The sequence below is a fragment of the Coffea arabica genome, chromosome 6e (genome assembly GCF_036785885.1).
Source record: "Coffea arabica cultivar ET-39 chromosome 6e, Coffea Arabica ET-39 HiFi, whole genome shotgun sequence".
NCBI classification, from domain to species: Eukaryota; Viridiplantae; Streptophyta; class Magnoliopsida; order Gentianales; family Rubiaceae; genus Coffea; species Coffea arabica.
Window position 1 is genome coordinate 9989023 of NC_092321.1, and position 13478 is coordinate 10002500.

General features: G+C 36.5%; 2 protein-coding genes across 10 annotated transcripts; both read right to left on the reverse strand.

The window, feature by feature from the left end:
- Positions 1-17: 17 nt before the first annotated feature.
- Positions 18-5935, reverse strand: LOC113693661 (pentatricopeptide repeat-containing protein At1g71210, mitochondrial). Of its 6 annotated transcripts, none has more exons than XM_027212254.2 (5): positions 2879-5935; positions 1673-1724; positions 732-880; positions 436-649; positions 18-260 (listed from the first exon to the last, which is right to left on the reverse strand). In XM_027212254.2, exon 1 carries the CDS (start codon positions 5608-5610, stop codon positions 2947-2949), a length of 2664 nt encoding a protein of 887 aa, XP_027068055.2. In that variant the 5' UTR covers positions 5611-5935; the 3' UTR covers positions 18-260; positions 436-649; positions 732-880; positions 1673-1724; positions 2879-2946. The 6 variants fall into 6 exon arrangements, with proteins under 6 accessions (XP_027068055.2, XP_027068053.2, XP_027068054.2 ...); XM_027212252.2 differs by having other exon boundaries at positions 18-294; XM_027212253.2 differs by having other exon boundaries at positions 18-294; positions 724-880.
- A 976-nt stretch (positions 5936-6911) lies between these two features.
- LOC140009473 (protein LAZ1 homolog 2-like) lies at positions 6912-11169 on the reverse strand. 4 transcript variants are annotated; one of them, XM_072055147.1, is made up of 10 exons: positions 10989-11166; positions 10617-10813; positions 10305-10502; positions 9980-10036; positions 9594-9702; positions 9063-9241; positions 8897-8985; positions 8333-8582; positions 7306-7539; positions 6912-7203 (listed from the first exon to the last, which is right to left on the reverse strand). In XM_072055147.1, the coding sequence occupies exons 3-10, from the start codon at positions 10437-10439 to the stop codon at positions 7033-7035; spliced, it is 1224 nt and encodes a 407-aa protein (XP_071911248.1). In that variant the 5' UTR covers positions 10440-10502; positions 10617-10813; positions 10989-11166; the 3' UTR covers positions 6912-7032. The 4 variants fall into 4 exon arrangements, with proteins under 4 accessions (XP_071911248.1, XP_071911249.1, XP_071911250.1 ...); XM_072055148.1 differs by lacking the exon at positions 10617-10813 and having other exon boundaries at positions 10989-11169; XM_072055149.1 differs by lacking the exon at positions 9594-9702 and having other exon boundaries at positions 9980-10813; positions 10989-11167.
- Between the last annotated feature and the right edge of the window lie 2309 nt (positions 11170-13478).

The following is a 13478-nucleotide window of genomic DNA, read 5'->3' on the forward strand; positions in this document are numbered from 1 at the left end:
GTAACCACTATGTCTCATTTCATCAACAAATTTAACCAAACTTCCATATTTCATTAAAATATTAGGTTCAATCACAATGCTAGTCCTCTCTTACATCTTTTTATTCCTTGTTTCTTCTCACCTCATCCCTCTTTATATGGTCAAACCAGGCCTTCAATATCAGCAACATCTCATTGGCTGCAGATCATTACCGTATCAAAGACTATCCTGAATAAGCACCGGCACTTTGATCCTCAAATTCTTCACTTAAATAGCTCCATCTAAAGAAGATTCTAAGGATTAGCAAACCGCTATCTGAGATCAGGAACAGAAAATGCCGTACTTCAGGTGAGTTAAAGAGGGTTATCAGAGCAGTAAACAGGTCCATATATTTGCCCCCACTCTATAATCTTCTCTCAAAAAGATGAATGTCAGAGTAGCTAATTCAATTCTGACCTTGTCTTAGTTTCAGCTCCTAGCAAGGCTTTGAATCTCCAAGATCATGCACCAGTTCCAAGCCTTCTGCTCATCTACTTAAAAGATTTAAGATGTAAAATCCCACTTCTTGTGACATGATCAAAACACAGAAAATTCCTAGAAGTTCCCCACATCTTTCCTTCTTCCAGGATTCACTGTCTACTTTATGACGAGACGACATTGTTGCCCTTTCCTAGAAGTATCACACCCAGGTTACATGTACATATATACATACATATACCGATAGATAAAGAGATCAGTTCTTACTTTCTGACCTGCTTCAAGAATTTTTACTAAGCTTCAGAGGCAAATCTCCTTTCATCTATTCAAGGCCAGCAGCTTTTACTTTAATTTTCCATCAGCTGGAAATGGGATGATTTTGGTGAGGACAAAGAAAAATGTGCCCATTAGCAGCAATAACACCCTGTTAAAACAAGAAAAACATATTGATCATAGTCTTATTGAACGCACAAATTTGAAGAGCAAGATACAGTGTCATAGTTCCATTTATTTTGATGCCTCAGTCACTCGGGACATTTATCAATTTTACTTTATCAAAATTAATACAAATTAAGTCTAATATGAATTCCTTTACAAACCTTCACATTTCAATGTAATAACTAAATTCCATTCTTCATGATGTCAGAAAAGGTACTAGCCACAGTAGTAGGTTTTTTGTACCAGCTTTGTCAAATCCAAAGGACTTCAGATAACAAGTAGCACATGAAGTACTAAGTTTGATTTGAGACCGGGCAGGAGCTGCTAAACCATCATGAAGTTTTGCTCGAGGCTTTTGTAGCAAACAGGACAATGCAGTAGTAATATTAACAAAATGATGTCAAACACACAAAACACACCCCCCCCCCTCCCCAACAAAAACAAAAACACAAAAAAACAAAAAGAAAACAAAACCTTCCTTCCTCCCCTCTATAAACCACAGATACACTTGTTACTCAATTATCTTATCTAAGGCCACCTACAATCAGCAACCTCCTTATGCACTGCAAGATTCAGAAATACTTGAGAAGTTTAAAAGTACTTAGAAAGGAGAATTCTAACTAGACATAGTGCTCAGAGGTTCTAATCCCAATGCACTGTCCTTTCCAATGTGCCCCCCTGTTAGACCTCTAAATGAACAGCTTTACAATGTCTCTCAATGTCGTAACCTAATAAAATTCACAAGTTTTCTTTAACTGAAGTCTTTTTGACAAGTTACCTCAGGCCTCTGTAACAGAAAGCAAATCCTGAGTAGGAAAAGAAATGTCTCCCTGCAGAAAATCAGGAAAAGAAAGATAAATTACATGATACATCAGAACGAGTGACAAAAATAAGTGAACCACTCATTTATAACTGAAACCTAACATGATATTAAGGACGAAACTCAAGAAAGCCTTACCCCAACTAGCAACAGTAAAATGCACTGATCATGAGGACAATTCTTGTCCTTGTATTTCTAATGGGGTTCAGAGTAAGTACATGAAGAGCATGAAATTCAGTTCAAAACAGTAAAAATATATATAGAGCTGAAAGGAGAAACTATAATTCAAAAATATTGAAGCCTGAAGTTCCAAGAATTAGGTATGGTTTGAATGGCAATCACATTTAGATTTCAAGTATGATTCTCGTTAAATAAACTATTTTAGACACATTGTGATACTAGGTAATCAACTATTCTGTGTATGCCAACATTTGTACCTTCATTCTCAGTCCCACGTGCCCACCTTGCTTCTAAAGTCTTAAAGCAGCTATTAAATATCACTCCACAATTCTAGATTAATTTTCACTGAACTGTTCTGCTCCAGAAAATAAGATCTTGATTAGTTCTTCTTAAACTGCAGGATTAGTTCATTTTTTCTGAAGCCAAAATTGATATACCCATGTGCAATTTCTGTTGTTTACTAGAAGTTTTTTTCCTCCAAATATAGGCTGTGTCGTGATATGAGCTTTTTCTTCTTTCCAGTATGCTGGTATCTAGTATTTACACAGTTTGCCATAGAAGGCACCATTCACATTGATAACCACAACTTGATAAGGCTTCTTATTCCATTTCACAAAAGGAAAAACTTTCAATTAAAGGTACCACTAATTTTGTTTTACCACTTTTCTGAGTCTCTCTCTCTCTCTCTCTCTCACATGTCTACAACCTAGAACTCAAATAAGATCTTAGCAGAAAAGATGGAAAAGAGCGACTTGTATCATTACCGAAGAATATCAACTGCAGAAATTGAATTCAAATTTGCAGTTAATTGTCCTTAACTTGTGAGATGGAATACAACAAGAAGTGAATTTTAACACGATTTTCCAGCAGTTTTTAAAAATTTAAACTATCAGGCTTTTCCTCATTTCCTGCTAGCAGAAAAATTTTGAAGGGTAGCGTACAACAAATGAAATATTTGTTCCAAGGAAGTAAATAAGAACTCACAAGCTCAAAAATGGTTCTACAACTTATCAATACTTTGCTGTCCTCCATGGAGAGCTTCTTAGTATGTGCTACACACATAGCCTTGTTCGCTCAGTGAGATCAAATCCTTTACGATACATCACTTCCATAATTTTTCTAGCCTCTGCAATCCGACCAAATTTCAGAAGACCACGCACTACTATATCGTAACTCCATCGATTTGGCTCATGCCCCTTTTTGCGTAACTGGTTAAGGTATTCATAGGCAAGATTTATCTGGCTTAAGCTTATCCTTCTCAACAACATATTGTATGTATACAAGTCAAGAGGAAAGCATTGTCGGATCAGTTCTTCCATAGCATTAATGTCTTGGTCCCCTCCAATAGAATCAGAACAGGCATCAATTAGCTTGCCAATTGCCATACTATGAGTTGTCAAATTTTGCAGATTTCGTGAATTATACCAAGCATTGAAGAGTTCACGAGAGCTACAAGAATGTAAAAGTAGTACATTCCCTATAAATGATGACATTGGGCGACCAATTTTTGACAAATCATCAATAACTTCTAAAGCCGCATAATACTCTTTACGAGCACAAAGCAACTTTACAAGTTCTTCATAGCATTCAATACTTGGTCTCAATTGGTTTCCCCTCATCTCCCAGAAGATCTCCAGGGCATAGTCTGGCCTACAGGCTCTGCAAAGACCAACAATCATCGTGTGCCATAGCTTTTTCCCAATCTTCGTTCTCTTCAACAAATCTCGGAAGAAATTTAAAGCATCAGAGATCTTGTCACTTTTTAGATAACTTTGCAACATTAATAAGTCAGACCTCATATTTGGTATAATACCACTTCTCTCCATCATTTTATAAACATGTCTAGCCAAATGATATTTTCCAGCATGCCCAGCTCCATCAATGAAGGAATTGTAAAAATTGCAGGTAGGTTCATAGCGAGAGAGTTGCATTTCCAACAATCTGAAGAACTGCTTCTCTGGATCATCCATCTGACATAAATGGCAAATAACAGCTCTAAATAATTTCCTGTTTGGCATGTGACCCTTTTCTTGCATCTCTATTAGTAGATTAGCAGCAATATCCCCCCTACCAGACTGGTAAAAGCCTCTAATCAAGTTAAAATAAGTGATCCTGCTAGGTACCCTGTTTAATCTGTTGAGCTGCCCATGTAACAAGTAACCATCCTCCAATTTGTTGGACCTACACAAAGCGGATATGAACTTGTCATAGATCGATTCGCTAAGCACAAAATTCTTCTCAAGAGCAACAAGAACCAACTCCATCATCTTATTAAGCTTCTTCTCTCTGCAGAGAGCGTCAGTAATGATAGAAAAAGTCTTTTTACCAGGGAAATAACCTTGTTCAATTGCATCTTTTAGTACCTGATAGGCGTCATCAATAGTCACATCCTCAAAGAGACTGTTTACAAGATAGTTGTAAGCCATGCTATTCACGGAAAGACCAAACTCTGCCCTCGAATCATACAACCCCATTGCAACATCCAACATCCCTGCCTTACAAAAAAAACACAATGTAGCATTCATAGTAAACCCGTCAGGTATTATGTTCTGCTCTTTCATCTCTATCAACAAGTCAAACACCTCCTCCAGTCTATTCTGCCTCAACAGTCTAGACACCAAACTGTTGTACCGAAATATATCCGGGACATACTCATGAGTTTCCATCTTAGCCTTCAACTCCAATGCCCCATCTAACTTCCCAGCTTGAACAAGGTCCCTAATCCACACACCATAGGCAGGCTGCAATGGAACACTACCCAATTTTTTCAGCTCCTCCACCAACATACCAGCCCTCTCAAACTCTTTATTCTTACACAAAGCATCCACAAATGTGGCCACAAGAATCCCATTTAACGCTACCTTCCCATTCACATCCTCCGTCATCAACTGCCTTAAATACTTCTCGGCCCTATCCAAATCCTTCTGCTTGCAAAAACTCTTCACCAATATGGAATGCGTGATACCATTCACATATCCACGAAGTCTGATTTGATCGGCAACCACATCCACAACATCAAAATAGCCATGTTCAACCAAAGAATTCAACAAAACATGGTAAGAGAAATCGTCCAAGTCAATTCCTTGAAAGCGAATTTTACCCAACAGTTGGAGTGCAATCTCAGGTTTGCCCGCAACTGAGTACCCAATCACTAAAGTACTATAAAACCGCCCTTGTTGAACATATTTTTGCTTCTTATAGTTCCCTAAAAATTCTAGCATCAAAGACATTAGCTTAGCCTTGGAAAGAATGGTAAAAATCGCGTGAAAAGTCGCCCGAGTGTGCTCAAAACCGACCTGCCGCCCAGACCAATCAAAAAATTTCAGACAAGAAAGCAAATCCCTGTCGGATTTGCCATAATTCAATACATCGAGAACTAAGGACTCCGATAACCTGAGGTTCAAACGGCAGAGGGAAGCCTCAGCGGCGGCGTTATCGTCCATCCGCAAAATCTCGAAGATTCGATCCAGTAATGGGATTTTCCGGGACAAAAACCATTCTTTGAATGGCAATAAGACATCACTCGCTTGATGTACTTCGGCGCGGGAAAAGGAGGAAACTGGCGACGTTGGGGATGAAGATGGTGAAGTTGGTAGGATAGCTTGGTGGGCTTGTAGTTTGGAGGCGGCGGCGGAGGAAGTGGAGTATAATAAGTAGAGGGGAAGAGGGTAGAGATAGGAGGACCTGGTTTGGCGAGCGTATCGAACGGTTAGCATAATTACCCAAGTTTTGGACGCTTTACTTTCTTATAAGTTGGAGAGAAATAATGGAGGGATTGGATTTACGATAGCAGTAATCATGGTGGCGGAAGGAGGAAGGGGTGGCGGGGACTGGCCACGATTATGGATTTGGTTTTGAAAATAGTGGCGGCCACATTGTAGAAAGCGGCTTCTTGAAACGGAGGAGGGGACTGGGAAGCCGAAGCTCCCGCTCGATGGGGACGACGCTGGGGGCAAAGTTGTAAATCCAGTTCTACATCATTAAACTCTTTTCTTCTTGAATCTTGATTTGAGTTTTGCCTCCCAATTTCAGCCTAAACTTGGCTCTGCTATATGGAACTCTTTTCTACTTGATTTGAGTTTGACCTTGAAATTTCAGCTTTGCTTAATTAGATACTAGCACTTGAGGCACACCCTAATGTCTGTGCAATTAATAGTTCGCTGGTAATTGTGGGGAAGTTTTTTTCATTGAATTGGGATGAATTTACCCTTGTCATTTAGGATAAATTTGAAAATTAAAAAGTACAAAATGATACTCTAACTTTAGATGATATTAAAAACATATCCTGTAGTACCATTAAAAAAATTAGCTTGATTTTGAGCTTATTCGCTTGAGTTGAGTAATCAAGTATTAGAGTTTGGTAAAACTATATGGTACATTAGCCTAAACTTTTTTTTTTTTTTAAAACGTAGATTAGCCTAAGCTAGACTATATAGTCTGGCTGATGGTTGAGAATGATTTTTTTTCTTTTTATTTCATTAGGTTATTTCATTATATTATTTAACGAGTTGAAGTTAGGGGGTTAGATTTTTAATTCACACCTTACATCATGTATTTTTTCAATCATCATCGTGTTGTTTACGATCATGTATTTTTTCAATTATCATCGTGTTGTTTACGATGCGCATTAAGTATAATCTACTCTCGATTGAGAAAGCTCTTTTACTTAAATTTGTTTTCAAATGCTTTGTTTCATTTCATCTTAACTTTCATCTTAACTTTAACCCTTCAAGATCATCTCTTCATACTAGGAATAAGAAGCCAATGGTTTGAATTTGTGAGCTCAACGAGACAGACAATCTACTTACTATGCGAATGGTTTAGTGACATAAATTCCAACGATTTAAGCAGCAGCCACACTTTCTCTGACATTTTATTAAAAAGTTCCCATTTTATTAAGGGTTATAGCATTCAACTTGATAAAGGCCAGATTAACTTTTACATTCTCTCACACTTTCCTTCATTCCCTTAAATGGGAGGGAATTGTTGTTGTCTTGCTGCGAGTAATAACAAACAGTAGTAAAAGCTTTCCTTCATTTCGGCACCCTGCTTTGTACAAAAGAACTTTGAAACGTCGAACACTTACAAATAAAAAGGTGGATACACAGTTAGTGCGGTTATGAACTACAAATTTATACTTATCCGCCGCTCATGACATTCTGCTCATGTTCTTCAACCTTTACTTCTGGCTTTTCCTTGTTGTCATTGGATGAAACTGATGTGTGGTGGAAGGTTTCCTGAATTTTAATCACACCCTTTTCTACAGGTTCGATTGCCTGGTTTATGGTCAAGACGACATCCTTGACAACCTGCTTGTAGAGTGAAAATAGAATCAAGATTTTAACAGAGAAAGAAATGGTTGTTGCATGATTTGTTTAGAATTGGAAATGGACAAGTGTAAAGATTCTCGCCTTTTGACCTCCTTCAACAACAATATCCTGGACACTTTCTTTTACGCTTGTTCCAGCAGCCTCTACCTCGGTTTCTGTCTTTTCAAGAATAGTTGGTTTTACTTCACCGTCTTCTTCTATCTTCACCACTGCTTCTGTTTTCTGGGAGGTAATTTTCCCGTGCTCAGAAGCCGGAATAAAATGATAAGGCTTGGCTGAGAAAACGAACATGTGAGAGACAGCTGCAATGGCCATCTGTTAAAATGAGAAATCAAGAATGTCAATAAAGAAAGCAACAGAGAAAGTCTTTTTTGCGTATTTATACAGGGACAGAATGAAAAAGAGCTGACAAGTTTTATATGATTGATAAACTATCTTCACTTAGCATGTTAATAAATGTAAAAAAAAAAAACCCAGAAGGGAAAAACGAATAAAAGGAAGAAGTTTAAAAAATCTGACAGCTAAAAATATGCCAATCTTCTGTAATCCAAGTCAATGAGGTTTCTCTAGGTATATGTTACAAAAATGGCCAAATAAATAATAAATGTTGACTCCACTTGCTTTCAAACACTCATAGTTAGAAATACTAGAAAGTCCAATCAATACCTATATTTAGGAAAATATCATAAAACTAAATTAAAAGTCGGATCAAAGATATAAATTCGCTTTCCCTGACAAATATTCCAGGAGTACTTAGAAGACAATGGCCATATCTATGTGACAGAGCAGGTGCAGCAATGCTTAGTACCACAAACTTCACCCTTTCTTCTTTAATAGCGTATGCACCTGACATTATTGAGCATGCAGTGTGGCCAAACATCATTTCGACACAACATATGAATGGTATGTTTTCTACTAATCTGCTATCTCATTCTATAGCATTCATACACAAAAATCGCTTTCTGGAGTCTGCTATAGGTCTTCAGACATTTTAGGTGTTTTCCCAAACGTTCAGAAATAACAAATATCAAAAGAGAAGTTGCAATTGCTTAACTTGGTTCCTAGAAGAAAATTGCTTTTATACAAAGTGAAGCGACGACTTGCTTACTTCTATGCAGATCAAAAAATCTTGCAGCCCTGTCTGAAACTTCCCCTCCCTTGGCAGAAAACCAAAAGAGCACAACAATGCAATACCTACTCCTTGCCACCATGTAGCAAAAACAATTGCCTTGAAGCTAATGAATTTTGCAAGGGGTTTTATTGCCTGAAGTCTTTGATGAGTTACATTATAGAACTGAACAAGGCAATACAATGCCCACATCTGACTGAAGTTCAAAACCACTGCAAAATATGGGTACCTGCAGAAGCATTGAGTGACTATCCCAAAACCACTGCATTGAAGTGAGTATCTGAACTCACTGCATAAACTATTGAGCTAATGAATCACCACTCTCTTAAGCAACCTAAACTTGAAGAAAGCACTAAAAATACTGATATTAAGGATACTGTCAGCAGAAGTTTTTGAAGATTCCGACAATATAGCAAGTAATAATGTTTCAGGTCCAGGAATCACATTTTTTTGTGCTCTAGAATTTAATAAAACAATATAAAATAGAGATGGTCGAACTTTCTGTTATGAAAATGAAAATTCTCACCATTAAACGATACCTACCCGTAGTACCACTTAAACTCCCCATCACCATACACTCCAAAGAGCTCAAGGATAAGAGCTAAAAATGCACAAACAGTCTTCAAAATCATCTGCAAACTATGCGAGGATGTTAGATTTACAATGACAAGAATCAACACAGTCAGGAGATTTATTCTTTTTGACTTACATATTGTACTAGACCAAATTTTTCTGTTATAAGAAGGTCCTTCCCAAGCACACAAGGCTGGAAGATGAAATTGCAAATTCTTCTTCCTTTTGACTCAGGATTCTCCTCACCTTCTAGTAATGGCTCTTTCATTTGTCTTGATTCATCTTCCAGCAGTTCTATGACTTTCTGTTCACCACCTGCCAGAGGTTATAGAGAAAGTAATTTGTCAGAGTGGCTTTTCAGAGATAAACTTTAGAGAAGATGAATCTTTTTAGTGCGTACATTGTCAAAAACTTCACAAAAGGTGCATAATATAGAAAGCTGAGTATTAGAGAAACTTAATATGTTGACATATTTCTTGACTGCACAGAAAATTAATGTGGGATTTTATCTTGGCAATTCCAAAATAGATTAAAAAAAAAAAAAAGAAAATCTTCATACCATAAGACTAAATTCTTGATGTCTAGATCAGGAAGCTAGAAAGACAGAATGCAATCATCTGCACCATTCTTCATGCTTAATTTTGAAAAAGCTAAAAATTTCTCTTACCAAGGCATGCAATCAAGTAACTCCCAAAAGAATAAAGTGCAAATGCTTCATAGCAGTTTCTTAGGATGTCACATGCCAGGGAGAAACTTGGATTCCACAGTGATAAAATCTAGAAAAGATAGGAGAGAATAAATTCATAAACTTGACAATAAAATGAAATTTACTTCTCAACATAAGCCCCGTTATGTCATGATTTCCAGTTATAATAAGTGACACTTCACCAAGCAAATGGAAGGTAGTAAAGTGATTCTTTAACTTTGGACTTGGATAGATCAAGAGCAGCAAAATGTCAGTAAAAAGGCTATATGGCTTAAAATTTGAACAAAGATCTGACTAAGTAACAAGTGCAGAACAGAAGCAACGCTCCAAGGTAGAGAGATCCTTACTGACTCTGTTGCATAAACAGGAACCATGAATAAAACAGCTACAATCCACTTTTGCTCCTGCAAGGAAAAAGAAAATATAGATTTTACGAGGACAATGGCTACTCCGGAACATCAATTCTAGTCTTTTCTTCACTCAGATTGCACTCTCTTTGCTCTTTAGCCAACAAGACATTAGTCCCGTGCATATTCTTGACTATAATAAGAGGTGGAAGGGAAACAGTCAGACAAATAACAGGATGTGAATCAAAGCATTCCGTGGAAAATGCTGCATAAGTAGTAGTACTAGTTGTTATAGAAGCATGAGCCAACTTCTCGCAGAACTAACCGCTGGATTGGTATAAGATCTAAGATGTTGGAGAATCAAGAGAATGGAGAGCACTACAGCCAGCAAACCAAAGCATCCTGCAATTAAGGTGGCTGGATGGTGGAGATAACTGAATGAGCTTTGAGAGAGTGACATGTACACTACAACTCTGCCAGATGTATCTCTTTGCTGCCAACTTTCTAAAACTTGTTCTGAGGCCTGGATTCATTTTGAAATCCACCATACATGTAGAATTTTAAAAAAAAAATCCACAAACGGAAAACACAGTGAGAAATGTTAATTGCATGATGACCATGAAATTATCAGAAGTACCAATGACTATGAGCATCCCTGACCACTGACTAGGTCCTAATCCAACAACAAAGCTATGCATGCCTCTGCCATCTATCCGGGTTCTCAAAATTTTACTATCAAGATTTTAGGCGGCTTCCAACTACTGCAGAAAATGAGAAACGTTTTATGATAATCCATTCATTCAACTCTCCCCAGAGATGGACTCCTCATATTCACTGTGGTCAATGAAAAGAAATTGTTAACAACACACACCACAAAATTGGGAGGGAAAAAGAAAGAAAAGAGAAGAACTAGATCATAAAAAATAAGCATACAGGGCATTACTAGAATAAAGATTGCCAGTACAACAAATGAATGCATGCAATTTGACCGATCTATCAAAAATCTGACCTCTGTAACTTTTCCCGTTAATTTTCCTTGCAAAAATTATGCTTGAGAATGTGTCATCAGATTACAATCTTCATCAGGTGATGTAATCTCGTGTCTGGTATCTCCACTTTGAAGAAGTTCAGGACAATGCAACCAGTTACGAGGTTTTTTCATTTTTAGTCATCTGTTTTTTAAAGTTTAGGCTTTGATTAAAATTTGACACGTTTCTTTTTTTTTTTTTTTTTGGGGTCAGAAAATTTTGACACGTTTCGGCTGTTGAGTATGCTACCATGTCAGTTGGAAACTTGACACGTTTAGCCGTTTTGGAGTTCGGCCCATCATTTCAATTGGGGTATGGGCCAAAATTGTAGTTGGGGCCTCTTTCTATTTTTCTGAATTTGCCATTTTAAATGCTAAATCTACACTCTTTCACCGTGAAAGAATTCGCGCTTACAGCAACTGTTGACGCGAGTAATGCAAGTCATTATTGAAAGGAAGGTGTTAATTTTGGACGTTAGGGTTCCAACTTAGCTGCTCCCTCTAATTATTATTACTATTACAAGTGATTAAAGCATACTCTATGTGTATGCATCCAATAGAACTTGCAGTTATAATAAAGAACTATTTCCACGGGTTCATGAAATAAAATATCTTATTTCAGCCTTGACTACTGTTTTAGCGTGCATTAAATTATTTTTACAAAATTTTACTCTCTGTAATTTAATTTGTAGAGAATTTTTGTCGAAATAAAATTAGATTTGTCTGGCTAAGCTATTATTTGCCAAAAATTAAAAAAAATTGTTTAAGTGGGAGGTTTTGGATTCAGGGCTCTCGCTTAGTATCACTCAACCCGTCCTTCCTCTAGAGTGAAAAAAAAAAAAAATTGTATGATTAACACGTTTTTTTAATTGCCTCCTTATTTTTTTTAGCTACCTTTTTGTCTCATCAAAAGTGTTACTACATTGTTACTTCAAAAAATTTAGGGATAATTTCAGAAACCTCCCCTGAGGTTTATGACAGTCTCACTCTCCTCCCCTATGGTTTTAAAAATATCACAAACCTCCCTTGAGGTTTAGGATTTTGTAACAAAATCAGCCCATGATGTCAAAAGTGAACATAAAAAAGTGTTTTCAGAAAAGAGAGGGAATTTTGTTTCCATAAATGCCCCTGAGATAAGTGTACAAGTTATATTAGTGAAATAATGAAAATTAATAAAAATAAAAAATAAATTAGAAAAAAGGGATAATTTCAGATACAATATGTTATTCATCAATAATATTATATTAAAAGCTTTTACTAGATAGTTATTTGTTCCAATTGCATATTAAATCAACCATTAGTGCTTATGAGAGTGCATTAAATATTTAGTAGAGAGGTAGTTTACTTCAATAAGTAGCATGTATATAAATACTTAGTGAATGTACAATTTGGTTGAAATAATATACACCATGTTATCGACATGCATAGAAATTGTTGAACATGAAGTTATTTGTTCACATGCATATTGCAATTAGTCATCACAGCAATATGCAAAGTGCAATGGTATGTATACATTTGGAATGATTATTGGTGCTTTGATCCACTTGTGCATCTTCTTACAAGCTGCAGTGGGTATGTAGTTTTATCTACATGACTAATACTAATTTGCCTATAAACACCTTACACAGGAGTGATTTATGAGGTACAATCAGTTTACAAATATATACATTATGTTAGATGTTAGTTACTTGACTGTGTATACCTATAAAAGGTGGTAGTGTAATGGTACGCATAAATTTGGAATGGTTAGGTGTAAAAAAAATGTACATCATGTTAGGTGTTAGTTGTTTGACTATGTATACATGTAAAAGGGAGATTAGATATAGCGTAGAAAAAAGTAATTACGTGAGTTGGAATGTATTTGTCCTGATAATCACGAAATATTAGCTGACTTGTGAGGGTATTTAAGTCTTTTTGGCCATGATGATGTAAGAAATGGGACCTAAATTCTTACAGGGGAAGTTTGTGATATTTTTGAAACTACAAAGGAGGAGAGTGAGACTGTCAGAAACCTCAGGGGAGGTTCCTGAAATTATCCCAAAAATTTATGCATCTAATCTCCAACATTTTCTGCAAAAGTAATTATTTGCTACCCATCAATAGTCATGGAAAACAACTACCACTTTACCTTTATTTTGTTGCAAGAGTGAAAAGGTAAGTTAGAAACCTACAAAGAGTCAACACCAAAATCGTTCTCCTCTGACTTACTTACGGATACATGTAGTATTGTTTCATGTTGTGTCTTTTATTATTTGAGAATGCAAAATAATCAGAAACTGTGGCTATGTTTGGATAGCAAATTTTTCTAAAAAAATTTTTCGCTTGTATCATAAACACATTTTTTAATCTATTTTTTTATATTCCCAGCTACTGTGATATTTATTTTGTGGGTACAATTGACCAAACTCGAGATTTCCAAAACCATTGTCAGCAATTGCTGCTGCTCTATCATGAACATAAATTACTGACACT

What these genes read in the sequence shown, in the direction of transcription:
- LOC113693661 (XM_027212254.2), bottom strand. Translation starts at nt 5,610, where the DNA reads ATGCTAACCGTTCGATACGCTCGCCAAACCAGGTCCTCCTATCTCTAC.
- LOC140009473 (XM_072055148.1), bottom strand. Translation starts at nt 10,439, where the DNA reads ATGTCACTCTCTCAAAGCTCATTCAGTTATCTCCACCATCCAGCCACC. An exon ending in TTACTTGATTGCATGCCTTG is followed by an intron (nt 9,242 to 9,593) that starts GTAAGAGAAATT and finishes AACCTCTGGCAG; the next exon opens with GTGGTGAACAGAAAGTCATA. An exon ending in ATTTTTTGATCTGCATAGAA is followed by an intron (nt 7,540 to 8,332) that starts GTAAGCAAGTCG and finishes TCATTTTAACAG; the next exon opens with ATGGCCATTGCAGCTGTCTC.